This window comes from Cibotium barometz, chromosome 24, assembly GCF_041138505.1.
Source record: "Cibotium barometz isolate CiBa-2024 chromosome 24, ASM4113850v1, whole genome shotgun sequence".
Classification (NCBI taxonomy): domain Eukaryota; kingdom Viridiplantae; phylum Streptophyta; class Polypodiopsida; order Cyatheales; family Cibotiaceae; genus Cibotium; species Cibotium barometz.
The window spans coordinates 51932569-51950626 of NC_141069.1; the positions used below are offsets into that span (position 1 = coordinate 51932569).

The 18058-nt window shown below is 39.0% G+C and overlaps 1 protein-coding gene and 2 long non-coding RNA genes across 3 annotated transcripts; all 3 read left to right on the forward strand.

Moving 5' to 3' along the window:
- The first annotated feature begins 997 nt into the window (after positions 1-997).
- Positions 998-5060, forward strand: LOC147625431 (E3 ubiquitin-protein ligase RGLG1-like). The gene is made up of 11 exons (XM_086818767.1): positions 998-1097; positions 1536-1595; positions 2928-3012; positions 3117-3260; positions 3372-3485; positions 3572-3669; positions 3821-3900; positions 4092-4197; positions 4283-4410; positions 4552-4612; positions 4718-5060. The coding sequence occupies exons 2-10, from the start codon at positions 1569-1571 to the stop codon at positions 4601-4603; spliced, it is 834 nt and encodes a 277-aa protein (XP_086674893.1). The 5' UTR covers positions 998-1097; positions 1536-1568; the 3' UTR covers positions 4604-4612; positions 4718-5060.
- Positions 5061-5253: 193 nt separating this feature from the next.
- Positions 5254-7100, forward strand: LOC147625432 (uncharacterized). Its single transcript, XR_015268986.1, has 2 exons — positions 5254-5391; positions 6906-7100. It is a non-coding gene; the product is annotated as an uncharacterized LOC147625432 (long non-coding RNA).
- Positions 7101-16198: 9098 nt separating this feature from the next.
- LOC147625433 (uncharacterized) lies at positions 16199-17586 on the forward strand. The gene is made up of 2 exons (XR_015268987.1): positions 16199-16865; positions 17338-17586. It is a non-coding gene; the product is annotated as an uncharacterized LOC147625433 (long non-coding RNA).
- Positions 17587-18058: the final 472 nt, after the last annotated feature.

Genomic DNA, 18058 nt, shown 5'->3' on the forward strand with positions numbered 1-18058 from the left:
TACAAATCTCCTGCACTAGGTTGTGGAGATTATTTGGTACTTACTTCACTTTTTATGACTAATTTGAATTTAGATATACCTCCTCATTTTTTGTTTGGAAGTAAAAGAGAAAAGAAGTGGTTCCATACTTTTTATGACTAATTTGAATTTAGATATACCTCCTCATTTTTTGTTTGGAAGTAAAAGAGAAAAGAAGTGGTTCCATACATTGCGCAAAGAAGTTTAGCTAAAAGCAAAAAGGCAAAAATCATCACTCGCCATTTGGTTTACTAGCATAATTTTAGTGACATTATCCCACTACAACAAATTGTGAAAGTTTCTCATTGTTTGTTGATAAACTTGATAAAAGTGGTCTCTATCCTTTGTTCATTTTTCACTTTTTGTGGATGGTGAAACGATTTGTGACGTTCTTTTATCAAACACGATATGTATAGTGGAGTAGAGAATTATATGGTAGAAAGGAAAATGTGGATGTGAAAGGCGATCAAGGTCAGGGGCATGTGAGGAATAATATTTTGCAGCTTGCTTTTATTGAAGCACTATGCTTTCGTGGGTACGCTAAAATACCAGAATCACAAAGATTACAGCAATGGATAATGTGGTATGATATGCGCGTGGGTATTTTGCATTGGGTAATATATGTCAATGTCAACATTTAAATATTTAAATATGTGGGGGAGTAGGCCCTGTATATATATATATATATTTTTTGGGCTTTCTAATTCTTCGATTCCTGAAATGAGATAGGGCACACATGCGCTCTAAGTTTCGCCTACGTGGTCAAAAGCAAGGCTACCATTGGACCACTTTGCAATAGTAAGTATAAGAAATAATTGGTGAGAGCTATGGTGAATTATTACAAATATTGCTGGAGGGTGACAAAATCACCTGGATGGATAAATTTTATTCCTTGGATGGATGAATTTTGCACGGAGGGAGTCTCGCAAGATTTTCCTGCATTATTATGCGCTCAAGAGCTCAAGATGCTCCCATCAACATATATATATATACATCGAGTCCCATTATGGCTTGCTCATCCTCGAAGAGAACCCAGAGCTCTCACTTGCTGCTAGCCCAGCTGCCACCTTTCCCACCAGGTCTGGGCTTCTCTCTCTCTCTCTCTCTCTCTCGATCAAGCCTTGTCTTTATACATGCATGTCTATGTATGCACACATTTATATGATTACACATGCATCTATAGAAACGTTTGTGTGCATCTTCACCAACTAGCTATGTAGTTATGGATGGAGATGATGCTCACGTCTTTGAGCAAACCGGTGCTGATTTATTTATACACATATGTATGCACGTGCGTTTGTATGTCACGCACGCATAGATATGTGTACCAGACATAAATGCTTGTCAGTGTATGGTATGCACACGTGCATGGGTGTCCAGATAACGAGGGAGACATTGATGGATGTGTTGAGTGTGGAAATGACGGTCTGAATGGCAATCCTTGGCAACGTTGTTTTGTAGCTCTTTGGCTTAATGACATAACAGTACCTCTTTTGCTTTCATGTGCATGGCTGCAGCTCTCAGTAACCGCGAAAAATATTCACGAGGAAATGGATGCTTATTGTGATCTCTATCAGGTAGAGTTTTTCTGAACTTCATTCAAATACTATTCATGAGTATTATCAGGTCTCTCTTGCAGATCTTAAAAAGACCAAAGTTGAAGTGGATGAACAAAAAGAGGAAATCGCGTCAGTTCTAGTTGAAGTTTCATTCTCTTGAGGGTCCATCTCGTGTTTACAAACTGGGTAGCAAAGATGGCCCCATGTTTTACTAACCACCGATCATGTGCTGTGCTATATCAAAACCTTGCATTTTGCATCAGTGGACGCTTTGAAGATCAAAGCGTCTCATTTTGCATCAGTGGACTAGATTTTTCCATGCATTGTCTGCCTGACTTTGACCGTATGGTTGCCCCCCCAACAACCATCAGCTTTCTGGGGGCGAAAAAGCAGTTGCGTACACGGGACTGGGATGTTGTTGCCTCCTTCATCCTCCATGTAGTACAGGACATTGAGGCCCTACACTTGATTTTCGAACTTAATTACCCTTATAGTCACCGGTCATTCTAGCAAGTTGCCATTTGTACTTCCATAAATGCTTGCAGCACTGCATTGAAATTGCAATACGAGCCAATCGCCTGCATAAGTTATAAAGCCTCAGCCGAACCCATCAGCAAGATGAAGGCAATAAAAACTCTCGAGAGGGAGAGAAAAAGAATGTTATCTTAACGTCTTCAAAAGACCCAAAGGGTCTATGAGACCAAAACGATGAGTACATAATGTCCATGAAATCTCGTCATGTCACTTATTAGGATCCATAGGGTCTCCTGCCTTAAGGATAGGTGCAATAATGTATGATGATCAAGTGGGGGCAAACCCCTTTGAGAGGGCCCTATTAAACATATGGGCTAGGAGGGGTTCCAGGGTGTCGCCTGCAAGAGAGAGGTGCTCAGCCATCAGCCCCTCGTGATCCTCTGATCGGCCGTTCTGAAGCTTGTGTATAGCCTTCACCGCCATGTCTCCTGTGAAGAAGGTGGATGTGGTGGGACATGCATGAGGTGGATGGGGGAGGGGGGGTTGGTGAGAGAGAGATAGCGTAAGCTAGCTATGTCTTTTCTTTTCCCAGTGAGATATCCTGCATTAGTGAATCCCCCCCCCCCGCCAGGCAACCCCTAGGCGCGTAGAGAGCCCCCGCATGTAGGCAGTCTAGAAACCCGTCTGTAGATGGCGGTGCCTTCGGGTAGCCTTGGGGAGGGTCAAACCTAGGACCCTCCTGTCATGGGTATGGGCTACAACTCCATCAGTGAGAGCTAGCTATGTTAACATTTGCTGGTGAGGCTGAGAGAGAGAGAGAGAGAGAGAGAGAGAGAGAGAGAGAGAGAGAGATTTTCTGACTAGTTCACATAACAGCTGAAAGATGCTCTTAATGCTGCTGGACTGGAGTCGTCTAATCTAATCATTGGCATTGATTTCACGAAGAGTAATGAATGGACAGGTAGCCTTCCCTGAAAGGGTTCATATATAAAGCTTTAAATTCTGATGCATCTTGAAGCTAAAAGCTGTTTACAATTTTGATAAGGTGCTTTCTTGTGCTTTCAGGCAAGCATTCGTTTGATGGACTCAGCCTTCATACAATCTCCTCTAGGACACTAAACCCCTATGAGCATGCTATCTCCATCATTGGGAAGGCCTTGTCCGAGTATGACGAAGACAAATTAATTCCTTGCTTTGGCTTCGGTGATGGTATGCTGGCTTCCCTTATGTTCAATCTTGAAGGGGGGGGAGCTGCTTGCATATGTGATTAATTAGTCGATACACTAGCCGTGTGTTCTAAGTCTTTATGTTGGCTGACAGCAACCACCCATGATCAGAAGGTGTTTACCTTTTTCCGAGATGGCCGTCCTTGTGTTGGCATTGAAGGGGTGCTGACGCGATACCGGCAACTTCTTCCACACACAATTCTTTCTGGTTTGTAATGCTAAAATCAGTTTCGAACGATTGATTTGTTTTTGAAGTGTTAACATATGTGAAACTGTGGTGACTTTGCTTTGCAGGACCAACCTCCTTTGCTCCAATCATAAATGCTGCAATCGATGTTGTCAAAGAAAGTGGAGGCCAGTACCACATCCTTATCATCATAGCTGATGGGCAGGTAACACCAGAGTTTACGTGGAAAAGCATATACTTTGTATGGGTCTTGGACTCTCGTTTTATGAGTCTACTTAATGTCATATCAGCTGATATGAGATCATTTAAGCCCATACGAGTTTGTTTTTACAGTTTCAATTGCTGCCTCTTTACAGGTGACTGGAAACATCGGTATGAATAGAGGAAGGCTAAGCCTGCAAGAGAAAACCACTATTGATGCAATTGTCGATGCAAGGTGTGTCATGTTAGCAACTCAATCAAGCCTTTTGCAAGCATTTATATGTGTTGTGAAGGCCTTCTATGCCATGATGTTAGAAAACCACTATTGATGCAATTGTCGATGCAAGGTGTGTCATGTTAGCAACTCAATCAAGCCTTTTGCAAACATTTATATGTGTTCTGAAGGCCTTCTATGCAATGATGCAGTAACTATCCTCTATCCATTGTGTTGGTGGGAGTTGGTGATGGTCCTTGGGATACAATGCAACATTTTGATGATGCCATACCAAAGCGCAAGTTTGACAATTTTCAGGTGTCGATTTGTCACCCTGTGGAGGTCTCCTTTATTTTGTTGGTTATAAAGTCTTGAGGTGCACTGACGATCATTCTCTCTGCAGTTTGTGAACTACACAGAGATCATGGACAAAAACCCTCATTCGGAAGAGAGAGAAGCAGCATTTGCACTGGCTGCACTAATGGAAATACCAGAGCAGTACAAGGCAATCAAGTACTTGCAAGGCATAAGGTAGTGTTGGTTGATGATTATTGCTTGTGATGGTGTGGAGATCATAGGCAAGACTGTCCACCAACAGTATGGACCCTCAAATTGTGCTGAATATCGGTGAGGATTTTGTGCATGCTGACTTTGTTGTTGTTGTTATTGCAGTCTACCAAGAGGAGATGGAAACAAGGCACTGGTCCTGCCGCCTCCCATATAACAGCCTCAAGTATTAACCCATCTCTTCATTTATGTTTGTTGAACAGGCCACATGGTAATCATGATGTTGTTTAGCAGACTAGACCGTCCAACATCTCTACCCTGTTGTTTGCAGAATGGCTTGCCCCTTGTGAGCACCTGCTCTTTCAGCAGACATGAAGGGAGTGCCTCAAAGATTGTTCAGTTAACTATAGTACCATGGAAAGGCATAATTCCAGCTTCCCTGAAATTTGAACTTAGAAATATCTAGTGCTGTCGGCACCTTCAAATACTGCTGTTGTATAAACCTGATACATACATGTATGCCATGCTAATAAGTAAACGTCAAGAAATATGTAGTTGGAGGTATATCGAACAGGTGAAATTGTAACATGCTAACTATGCAGAAGCTGATTGATGATGATTAACACCAAGCATGAAATATTAATGCTAATTACATACGCAATAACTTTTAGATCGAGGCCTGGCAATTCTCCTTTTGGTGCCCCAGTATTGAATATAGAGCGTTGAATCAAATCACTGTTAAAAATTGATATCCCATTCCTTGTGTTGATGATTTATTAGATAAACTTCGTGGTGTATCTGTAGGACTCTTTACCTAACCTACTCCTAATGTATATTAGTGAATGAATGAGTAATTACAAGAATTGTTAGAATTTTTGCATCTCTGTGTTATGAGGTTACCCTATTGATTGGTTATTTTATGTATTTTTTCCTTGTGTGGCAAGTCGTGAGCTGTCGGCCTGTTTCTAGTTGCAATCGGCCATGTTCACTTATCTACTATATAAGGCAGTTCCTCATTGCTCATTTCACCATCCAATCCCTTGCACATTGTTCAACACTTCTGTTGGCTATTGCCATTGTAAACATGGTTGTTTTTATAAAAGGTGATCGTGTCCACTCTCTCCGTGATCTTGTCCACTCTCTCCATCTCCTTTGCTCTCTCTCTCTCTCTCTCTCTCTCTCTCTCTCTCTCTCTCTCTCTCTTGTTCTGTTTATCCTTTCGCTTGTGCATTCTCCAACATGGTATCATTCCCTTAGGTTCATGTTGTTCCACTCTTTTGCGATCTGCTCCCCATCTCCTTCTTTGCCTTTGGTTTTTCTTCCATAGCTTCTCTCGGTTGCTGTGATAACAGTTGTGTTTTTTGTATACCCTACTCCATTTTTTGGTCCAGCCACCCTCTTGCCTGTTGGCCACCCTCTTGCATGTTTACACAAGCAGGCTGTGGAGCTATGGTTGTGTTTTTTGCTCTGGCATCAGTTTTGGTGGTGAGTTTCTTACATGTGGTGTTGCCAGACAAGTGGCACTTTTCGAGATGGCCGTCCTGTGTTGGCATTGAAGGGTTGCTGACGCAATACCGGCAACTTCTTCCACACACAATTCTTTCTAGTCTGTAATGCTAAAATCAGTTTCGAAAGGCTTATAGCCACCATACGAACAAGTTTTACCTTTGCCTTTCTGACTGGCACAGCAGTCCATCGTCTTGGTGTGGTTGAAGATGGTGCACTGGCACTAGTCTATGAGTGGTCCTACATAGCTAGGCCTTTTGGTGGACCGGCTTTGCTTTTCCCCTGGACCGTTTCGTGGGGGTTCCGTCATCTCCTCCCAAGGAAATTGGTGATGTTGTGGGGTCTTTATACATTGGGTCGGAGGAGACATCCTTTCCTCCTGCAATGATACTAAAACAGAGAAAATTTTATCAGTCCAGCTAGCAGGAGCACCATGTTCTCTTGTTAGAGGTTACATGTTAGAATGTTGTGTTAACATAAAACTGTGAGGGTAGTGGGAAATAAATTGTAGCTATCTGGTTTTACGGTCATGGCGGTTGTGATTCAGCACACTATAGAATCATGGCCTGACAACTTTCATGATTTTACTCTCTTTTGCAGCAAGTCACTGGATAAGGATCAAGGGTTAATAATTGGACTTGTGCATGAAGAGTGAATATTCAGTTACGATTGGTGTCGTGATTGTGCAAAGATGATGTGGCACTCAAGAGGTGTGATCGGTGATGTGGCACTATGGTGATTGTGATGATATGGCAATCATATGCCGTGATTCTACAGATTGTTGAATCACAGTAATGATACAGTATGGTTTTTCATTGTTTAGCCAGTAGAGGCAAGAAAATACAATGGGTTCCCTTCAATTAGTTATTTGTATTGAGAAAGATGGAGCCGTGATCGGTCAGATGTGATGGGATTGGGATGGGAAGTGAAGGCCCAAGGAACCAGAATAGATGGTGTTCAAAGAGGACCTAATCACCCCCCCGAACAAACAAAGCCTCACAGCTTTGTTGCAGGAATGGCAGTGGAAGTAATGCACAGAGCAAGGGTGAGGTATCTGGATGCAAGGCCCATAGAAGTGTAGTTTCGGAAAGTTGAAGAAAGACCTAGCATTGGGCATACTTGGGTGGACAGTAGGAGCTGGAGATCTTATGAGACGCGGTATGCCTATGATGTTTATGCTCTCTTTTTAATGGTAATCTTCTTCCTAACCTCCCTCATGCTTAGGACGCATTTTACTTTGTGGTTTTCCTCTTAAAACCATGCTTTTCTTGATTTATGATAAATTAATGTTTACGTTTAAGCTTAGGTTTATACATAAACTATTTTTTATATTAAAAGTGTAATTTTGAGCATTTTTTCATAGAAGATGCGAGAAAACTATAGCAAAAATTTTATCATTAAAGAATGAGTTTATGCATAGAATAAATTTTATTCTAAAAGTGCAATTTTAAGCATTCTCATTTCATAGAAAATGCGAGAAAACTATGGTAAAATTTTTATCATTAGAAAATGATCTTTATGCATAGTTAATTTTTATGCTAAAAGTAAAATTTTAAGCATTCTCATTTCATAGAAAATATGGGAAAGTTATGGTAAAATCTTTATTAGAAAATGACATTTATACATAAATATTTTTTAGATTAAAAGTGAAATTTTGAGCATTATCATTTTATAGAAAATGAGGGAACACTATGGAAAAATTTACATCATTAGAGAATGAATTTATGCATAATAAATTTTATGCTAAAAGTGGAGTTTTGTGCATTATTCATTTACTAGAAAAATAAAGAAGGTTATACATAAATTTTCTAGATTTATTCAATTTATAAGAATTATGAAAATGATTCATTTAGATAAAAATGAATTAGTGTTTATGCTGAAAGAGGAGATATGGGTATAATTGATTTTGTAAATCCCGTGAGATTGTATGCATAAATCTTTTATTCAAAAAGAAGAATATTGAGCATATTTTATTTCGAAAAAAATTAAGATAAGAATGAGAAAATATTCATAAGAATGCATCAAGAAATCATGGATAAAATTTTAATAAGAAAGAGGACGACCCATCCTCTTTTGATGTATCTTGATCATCTTACAAGCACAGGACAGATGACTGGTCTCAAAATCCCAGGGGCTACATCTTAGACTTGAGAAGAAGTTACCTTTAACTGAGCCAAGTAATGGGCTGAGACTTTGAAAGTTCTATCAGTATGAAAAGTAGAGTAACTGTACTTTTAACCTAGTTGATTGTGGAAAAGTTCTGATAACTAGATAAAGGAAAGTTGATAATCAAACCTAATTCGCTTTAAAGCAAAAAGAGACCATCTTGTTTGTGGAGGTTTGACTGAGGGTCGAATGATGTCGAGTGATGTGGGGTGATGTGTAGTGATGAGTGAAATAATGTGGGTGATGTGTGAAATGATGTGGAGTGATGAGAAGTGATGTGTGGATGATGTGTGGTTGATGTGCATTGATGTGGATGATGTGGATGAATGTGTGGATGATATGAACATGATGTGTGGATGATGTGGAAATGATGTGGGATGATGTGAATGAATTTGGGAACGATGTGGAATGATGTGGATGAATGTGGTAATGATGTGGGATAATGTGAATAATTGTGGGATGATGTGAATAATGTGGGATGATGTGAATGAATGTGAGAATGATGTGAGATGATGTGAATTGATGTGGGATGATGTGAATGGATGTGAGTTGATGTGAAATGATGTGATGTGAATTGATGTAGAAAAATGTGGAATAATGAGAAATGACGTGATGTAGAAAAATGTGGAATAGTGAGAAATGACGTGGAATGATGAGAAAGGATGTGGAATGATGAGGAAAGATGGGAATTTTGTTGGAAACTGTATTTGCATATGAAACCTGTTTTTTTTAAGGATTGTTTTACGTCAAGAATGCTGGGGGAAACATTTTGACTATCTTGTGGAATGAGGTCATGGGGACGTAAGTGAAAATGTTGCAACAGCTGACAGAGAGTCAAAGAAGGACGTCTCGCGCATGGCAAGGTTGGATGAGGTATTGACCAGTCTTGGTTCGATTAAAATGATGAGCTTCCGGTACGGTGGATGAGGGACCAAGGAAGCGGCCTATGAGTGAAGCACTAGGTCACCTGCACGAAGGAACCTAGAGGGTGCTGACCATACGGTGCTCGAGAGCTCTGGGTCAACCAGGATACCCACGCGTGCGACGAGGAAGAAAATGAGTTGGAGTTGTTTTTTGAACACGGGCATGGATCTAGTTAATTGGCCTTGCTAGTCTTTAACAGATGAGTTCATGGCTCTTTTACATGGATCTCATTGATTGATCTAGCTGATCTTCAACGGAGAGTCCATATGGATTTTATATGATTATACTCCTAAGTACTATGAGTTAGGAACTATTGAAAAGACCCCTGAGTGAGCAGGTGGTGAGCGTTCTGGTTGTCGATGATGCCATAGGTATGCTGAGGAAGGAATGACTGAAATTGGATTTTATGGTTGGAAAGTGGAAAAGTTAGAAATTGGACTTGAAAATGGAATATTGAGGATTAGGATGGAAATAATGTGGTTTTATTGCAATACTGTTTTGGAAATAGTTGAATCTAAGAAAAGGTAATTTCATATCGGGTGCGTAAGTAGTGTGTCTATTTAAATTTTGCATGAGTGCCAACTAGGGGGCCTGGGAACTCTTTTCCCTAGTACCCGGGATAAAACATAACCAAATTCTTATATTGGATCCTATCAATACAGTGGTTGGGGGTGGTTGGCTAACCCATGGGATAGGATGGGGTTAGGCTGGATTGATAGATTTCTATAATAAAATTCAATTCTGTTCACGTTACGATAGCTGAAGTAAGTCATAGGATAATCCTTGTTCTATGGAAAAAGAATCAACGAATGTACCTCTTTTGATGGAAAAGGCGTTGGTCTCTACTATGAACCAAGTGCAAGTTCCTCCCTTGATTTGTCCATGTGACACGCGGGTTTGATTAGAATACAAAGGATAATTAAGATTCTTGACTACGTTAGAAGATTTTTCTTGGAGAAATCGCCTATACTTTTTGGGCGAGGGAAGTTTTTTCTGGGTTTGGTTTTGGAAGAACTGCCGGATTAGTCTCTTATCCGAACATTCGTGGGCGAGGCCTCGAGTGGGAATCTCTACCCTGCGTGCAAGGTTGCTACTTTCGCTACCAGCACTCCAAAATTCGATGCGGAGAGGTGACAGGGATCTCACAACTTTAATGTGCTTTTTTTCAACATGGTATACTTGGTGATTGGCTAACTATATGCTACTCATATTGTCACAATAAATGACAACTGCCCTATCCACAGACGCACCCATATCACCAAGTAACTTCTGAAACCAAGCTACCTCTCATAAACTGCCATAGCAGCACCCCTATTCTCTACCTATGTACTCGATAAGGCAAATGTTGGCTTCTTCTTAATTCTTCAAATCACAAAACCACTCCCAAATGAGAACAAAAAACCACTGGTAAATCTCTTGCCTGCAACACTACTAGCCCAATCAACACCTATGTACCCATGTAGCTGTATCTCTATACTAGCCTCATAGAAAAGTCCATAATCAACTGTGGACTTTATGTACCTGAGAATCCGTCTAATTGCATCCAAGTGTGGCTTCCTACTAGCGGCATGCATAAACTGACTCACAAGTCCAACAACGTATCTCAAGTCTGGCCTAGTAATGGTCATGTAGATAAAGCTATCCACTATGTGCTTATACGTAGTGGGGTCCTCCAAAAGCTCACCTATATTTGCAAAAAGCTGTGTGTTTTACTCCAATGGCACTAAAATAGGCTTACAACGTATTATACCATACTTGGACAACATGTCCAAGCCATACTACCTCTGAATAACAAAATTCCATGAGGTGATCTCACCACCTTACCCAAATCCTACATCTCAAACTTCTACTTCAAAAGCCTCCTAACATCATGTATGTCATCATCACTATCGTGAGTGATAATCAAGTCATACACATAGATGACTAATAGCACGATCCATTTTTTTAACATAAAGTGAAAAATCTGCATTAGATATCTTAAATCCAATGGTAACAAGATACTCCCCAATCTTGTTTGACCATGTTGTGGGTGCTTGCTTCAAGCCATACAAGGCTTTGTGTAACTTGCACACAAAATTTTTGTGTGCATCACTCTAATAACCTGGTGGCTGCATCATGTATACCTCTTCATTTTGTGAATCACCATGCAAAAAGGCATTATTTATATCCATCTGATGTAGAGACCAACCCTTTACTGCAGCCATAGCAATGAAAGCTCTCACGGTTGCCATTCTTACAACCGGGCTGAATGTCTCCTCATAGTTAATGCCATAAGTTTGTGCATAGCCCTTGGAAACCAATCTTTCCTTATACCTACTCATCACTGAACCATCAACATTATGCTTGACTTTATACACCCACTTACATAGAATTGCCTTCTTTTCCTTAGGCAAAGGCACTAACTCCCGTGTTGCATTTGCATCCAATGCTGCTATCTCCTCATTCATGGCATCTTCCTATTTCTTATTTCCAAGTGCCTATTCAAAATAAGTGGGCTCCAACTCTTGTATTGCTTTAACCATGTGAGCATAATGATGGGTTGTATATTCATCATATCTCAACCTGTCTCTTAATAGGATACTTAACCCTTGTAGACTTGCGTACACCTAGATCACTGTCAGGTATCCTCAAAACAGCTCTCGCTCTTCTTACACTAGGAGGAACCACAGACGGAATGCCAAGCTCCTCATCAAGGCTTTGCTCAGAGCCACTAGAATCACCATCCATGTTTGAGTGACCTGTTGTGGCAGATCAGCCACAAAAGGTTGATCTACCTTTAACACATTTGTGAGTAAAAGATGTAATATTACCTCAAAAAAAGAAACATTACGAAGCTTACATACATACTCTGGGTGACCTGTATCCTCAAAACTAGGTGGCTAATCCATGTACACTTCTTCTTGCAAGTCACCATGCAAGAATGCATTTTTACATCCATCTGATGTAATAACCAGCCTTTAGCTACAGCCACCGCAATCACAGCTCTCACAATTTCCATATAATGTCTCCTCATAATCAATCCCATGTGTCTGCTTATATCCTTTGGCTACCAATCTAGCCTTGTATCTGCTTATGCTGCCATCACTATTATGTTTCACCTTATACACCCACTTACCATCACTGTTTTGTTTCACCTTATACACCCACTTACATCCAATAGCTTATACCATCACTGTTATGTTTCACCTTATACACCCACTTACATCCAATAGCTTTCTTGCCTTCAAGCAATGGCATCAAATCCCAAGTCTCATTTCCATACAATGCATCCATCTCCCCATCCATATCCTTCTCCCAACCAATACACATTTCCAATAGCCTCATTAAAACATTTGGGCTCTATAACCTGCACAACTTTTTCTATATAAGCATAGTTATGTGCCACATAACCATCGTAAGTCAACCTCTACACATGGTTTTTGACTCTTCCAGATCTTCATAACTTTGCATTCATGGATTCCAAAGCCTTCTTTACACTAGGTTTCCTCATTGTTGGAATCCCAAGTTCTTCATCAAGGATCATCTCCCAGCCACCACTGCCACTCCATGGTCTATTAATAGAACCACTGCATATGAGGACTTTCCTGGTTCACTCAATGATTGTGATTGATCCCTTGCATTCTTTGTAACCACATTTCCACTTACATCAGACCCAACAACATCTTTTTTAGCAGCATACTAGCTACTCATCTCATCAAATATAACATCCCTGCTTACCATCATATGTAGTAGGATTATTAACATCTATATCCTGTTTTCTCAACACATTTTTTACCTTTGGATCTAGCTTCGTACATAACTCATTTGGCACATGCACATAGGCAATACATCCAAAAACTTTCAAGTGAGAGAAATCAGGTTTCTTGCCATTGAATTTCTCCTCTGGCATCACATCATGTATGGTTGCACAGTAGGAGTCGTGTTCATGATATAAACTGTTGTAGAAATAGCTTCAACCCAATAGCCATGCGGCATTATTCTTCTCTGTCATACTTTTTGCATACCATCAACTTTAAACTTAGGTAGCCCTATCACAATTTCTTTAGTCTGCATAGATTTCATTCTTTGCACATTTACATGTCCAATTCTCTTATGCCAAATGTATGTATCTGAAAAAATTCTTGAGCCTTGTGCAAACATTGTAGCTTTCACTTTAGGCATATTTACATCTAGTGTAAACATTCTGCCTACTCTATTGCCTTTTGCAACCAACCTGCACTTGTCTTTAAAGTCTTCGACATAACAACCATCAAGGTTAAAACATGTAGCCAACAAAAAATAGATTCTTTGTATTTGAAACATGATGTACATCTGTAAGGTACTTCACCTTACTATCCTGCATTCATAATGCCATATCTTCAACATGGGCAATCGGATGAGCAATGTCATCTCCTATTTCAACAAAACCTAGTATGTAAGGTACATCTGTAAGGTACTTCACCTTACTATCCTGCATTCACAATGCCACATCTTCAACATGGGCAATCGGATGAGCAATGTCATCTCCTATTTCAACAAAACCTAGTCTTTCAAGAATCTTCATTTCCTTTAACCACTCACCCCATGACTTGTCATGTGGTTTGAAGCACCTAAATCAACATACCATACATCATCCTTACATGTTGCTATATCATTTTCAGACATAGCATTAACTACATGTTACATAACAAACAACCTCTTATTATCCTCATTATTTCTTCTAGAGGATGCATAGTTATTTTGCTACACTTTTCCATTACGCATGTCATTCTGCTTCTTATAGCAATTTTCCTACATATGTCCAGGCTTACCACAGTAAAAACAGCCTTTGTATCATTATGCTGCCTTTGCCAATTACCATGACCTCTTTGACTCCCCTTGCCTCTAAACTAGCCTCTTGCACTTGTGTGTGGTTGTGATTCATGGGACTGTTGTTGCTACTGCTGTTGCTGCTAACCATAATTTTGATTACCTATTCGGCTACCACCTTGGCCATGTCCATGACCTTTACCTCATCCTCTACCTAAACTTGTGTAGAAGGCGTATTACTCTGATATATTTTGTTTTGTGAAGACTTTTGATCTTCAACCAAATTCTTCTCTTCAACGATCATCATTAACACCAAATCTGTAAAGTTGGGAATGTTCCCCCAAGTTTGAATAGACGTTTTGAATGCCTTGTATTTTGGCCCAAGAGACCACGTAGACATACTTGCACCTTATCATCATAATCAATAGAAACACCAATAGATGTAAGGAATTTCACAATTTCCTTGATCTTCAAGGCATAATCATTCACAGATATGTTTTTCTTCTTCATAGTATGAAGCTCATTCTTCAACTGAATCTTTTGTGCCTTGGTGCTAGTTTCATACAGCTTCACCAAGGTGTCCCATGCCACCTTGGTTGACTTGGCATCCTGTATATACCCAATCATGGCGTCCTATATGCTAATAGAAAGCTAATGCATGACTTTTTGTGCTTCTTAATTCGAATCCTTGTATTCTTTTACATATGGAGCAGTTGGATTAATCTCTGTTATCTCTGGTACCTCCTGATGTTAATCTTCAATGTAGTAGCCTTTTCCCAATTGAATTTTTTTTCAATCTAAACCTCCAAGCATGGAATTTTTTCTTGTCAAGTTTCTCTGCAAAAATTTGGTTGATTTCATCATTTGACATCTTGCATGCGCAACGGTGTGTGATTTTATTTGATTAGCAAGTGTGTGTGTGTGTGTTTGTGTGTGTGTGTGTGTGTGTGTGTGTGAGAGAGAGAGAGAGAGAGAGAGAGAGAGAGAGAGAGAGTGAAATAGTTTAGTGTGTTTGTGTTTGTGCTTCAGGTGTGATTATGTGCGTGTGCGTGTGCGTGTGCGTGTGCGTGTGCGTGTGCGTGTGTCTGTGTGTGTGTGTGTGATTTTATCTGTCTATGTATTTATATGTGTGTATGTGTATGTATGTATACAATTATATGTATATATACATACATACAACACACACATTTATTTACTTGCATTATTTTACTTGCATTTATTTACTTGCATTATTTTACACAAACACACACACACACACACACACACACACACAGAATGTCATCAAATACATACATGCATACAACCCTAAATATTATAGTCCATACTTTAATCCCTAAACAATAACATTATAAAATGGAAGTTTATTAAAATGTTGTTTTTGTAAAATTCCATATTATGAAGTCTTATCAAAATATGGAAGTTTTTTAAAAACAAAATATGAATAGTAAGTGTGTGTGTGTGTGTGAGAGAGAGAGAGAGAGAGAGAGAGAGAGAGAGAGAGAGAGAGAGAGAGAGTTATTGCATTAATCAAGCCATGTGTGTGATTGTGTTTAGTGTGTGTGTGTGTGTGTGTGTGTGTGAGAGAGAGAGAGAGAGAGAGAGAGAGAGAGAGAGAGAGAGAGAGAGTTCAATGTGTTTAGGATAGGCTTTTGTGGACAGTGTTGTGGAGTACTTTTATTTTTCCTTGGTCTTTGAGTGTTGCATTGCGGAAGAGGCTTTGAGAGAGTCCTCATATTGATGTTGACAGTGTTTTGAATTTAAACATGTGCATACACATAGTAGTTGCAATTTTTTTATTTACAACGATGTGCATGCATAAATTACTCACAATTAAAATTTACACTGACGCACATAGTAGTCATGCATCTACTTATACGTATGTATGTATGATTGACAGAGATGGAAGAAGTTACTTGCATATTTTTGGAGCACACGAGGAGTTCTCTTCCCTTTGAGGAGAGGGTAAATTTGGCTGGCTGAATTTGAGCATCATTTTTCCATAGTCCAACTTGGTCTGGACCATGGTCGGTTGAAGCTGTTGGATGGAACGATGTTTATCAAATTAAAATACGTTTAGATTTAGATAAACTAGATGAAAATATTACGCTTATGATTATTAAAGAAAGCTTGGGTTTGATTGATCATTATGAACTAGACTCTATTGTCCATGTTGAAAGAGATCAAGTACGACAAGTATTTGATGAAGTTATTAAGTGTATCCCAAAGCATAAGCTCCTCCGAAAATAAATTTGGTTGTGTTCTTCTTGAATGGATTCGGTTCTAGATTGCTTTTTGTATTTGAATGGATTTTATTTTTTCATTCTTTTCTTATAACCTTCCTTTGGTAAATATAAAAAAGTTCATGATTGTTATTAATGTATAGTTTAATTATGTTTTATGCAGAGACATGCCATTAAATATCTTAAAGTTGACATGATTGTTATTAATGTATAGTTTAATTATGTTTTATGCAGAGACATGCCATTAAATATCTTAAAGTTGACTTATGACAATAATAAATTGTCAGATATTGTCTTCTCTGAGGAGATGCCATAATTGGGCTTTTTTGGATCCCAACCTAGCCCAAAATGGGAAGTCCTTGGATTTGATGGTGGGTGGGATGATATTAATCCTCAGTATATTTATATAGTCTTGGACCCTTATAGGCTATATGATAATCTCAAGCTCCTCTTAATCGAAGAGGCATTGGGATTACTAGATGGCTTTTACATTGTGGATAGTAGATGTAGGAGCTCGAAGGAAAAGCATTTCATTTTTAGTGAAATTCTGAAGTGCATTCCATTAAGGAAGTTGGTAAAGATAATGTAATAAGCTTTTAGATTTTTTTGGATGTCTCTTTCTCACTCTCTATCTCTCTCCCTCTCAATTTGTTTGTCTTTATCTCTCTTTGTCCCATACAATCATGTAATACACAAATAGTTATTATTACATTTTATTATGTATTTGGATTAGAAAAATAGAGAGATCATAAGTTCATTATATTTTTGGTTTTTCCATGTGATTGTGTAGAAGGAAGCATAAGGACGATAGCATTAAAGCTGGTGATTCGAATCCAATTCTCTGTTTAACTTGAGGTTGGTTTCTTTGTTGGCCTTGTTATCTTTATCTATTTCTGTGTCTATTGTATGGTTGGCTAGAGAGAGAGAGAGAGAGAGAGAGAGAGAGAGAGAGAGAGAGAGAGAGAGAGGAGAGGAGAGGAGAGAGCACATTACAACATTCTCTATTTCTCTTTTAATCTCATTGAGTATGTTGCCATGTTTAAACAATTTACAATATGAGTGTGCTTAGCTACATAAGCTATATACATTTCATTTATTAGACTATTGTCTTTGAGATTGTAGAGAGATTTCTAGAGAGAGTTCTAGCGAATAGCTATTTTAACTTCAGAATGTTATTAAAAAAGTTTAAAATTTTTATGATTTTGCCAGTACATAAAATATAGAGAGACACTTATATATATCTCTATGATAGTTTTCTAGGAGGAATCTACATTTGTATAGCTGGGTTTCTAGGGTTGGTTATATGTTGGCAATTTGTGTTTTGAAGGAGATTTGAAGATGGTTAGAAGCTGTTTTTTTCCTCGGAATGTTAAGCACCCAGCAACTATGGTGGTGTATTCTGGAGATTTCACTCTTCACTCATTAGGGAGCCCTTACTTATAAGTGCCATTTTTGTAATGCACTAATTTGGAAATGTGAGGCATCAAGAAAGCTAAGACAATATGTAGGCAAACAGTGATGTGGAACTGGGAATGTCTCTTTGCTACCTTTGGAAATTCCACCTCATGCATTGGTTGAGTTGCTGCTTGGTAATGATAATATAAGTAAGGAATACAAAAAGAATATCCGCTCTTATAACAATGCTTTGGAATTTGTTTCACTTGGCGCTCATCACTTGGATAATCAGTTCACTAGGGGGGGAGGAGTATTTAATTTTCGAATCCATGGCACTACCTATCATCATGTTGGTTCTGTAGTAATACCTGATGAAACATGAGATGCGGCTCCCCGATTTGCCCAACTATATGTGTATGATACAGAGCATGAATTAGAGAATAGACTTCATGGGATGCCTTCTTTAAATCATAATGTACTTGAGAAGTTGCAAACAATGATGAGAGGTTGCAAATAATGATGTATGGATATAATCCATATGCATGTGCTCTTTGTACAATGAGAGAAATGTTACAGTCAAGTCCACATGCACATCTGAGAATGGTCATCTCACTGAAGCGTGTTCAACTTCAAGGAAATACTTGATTCCTATA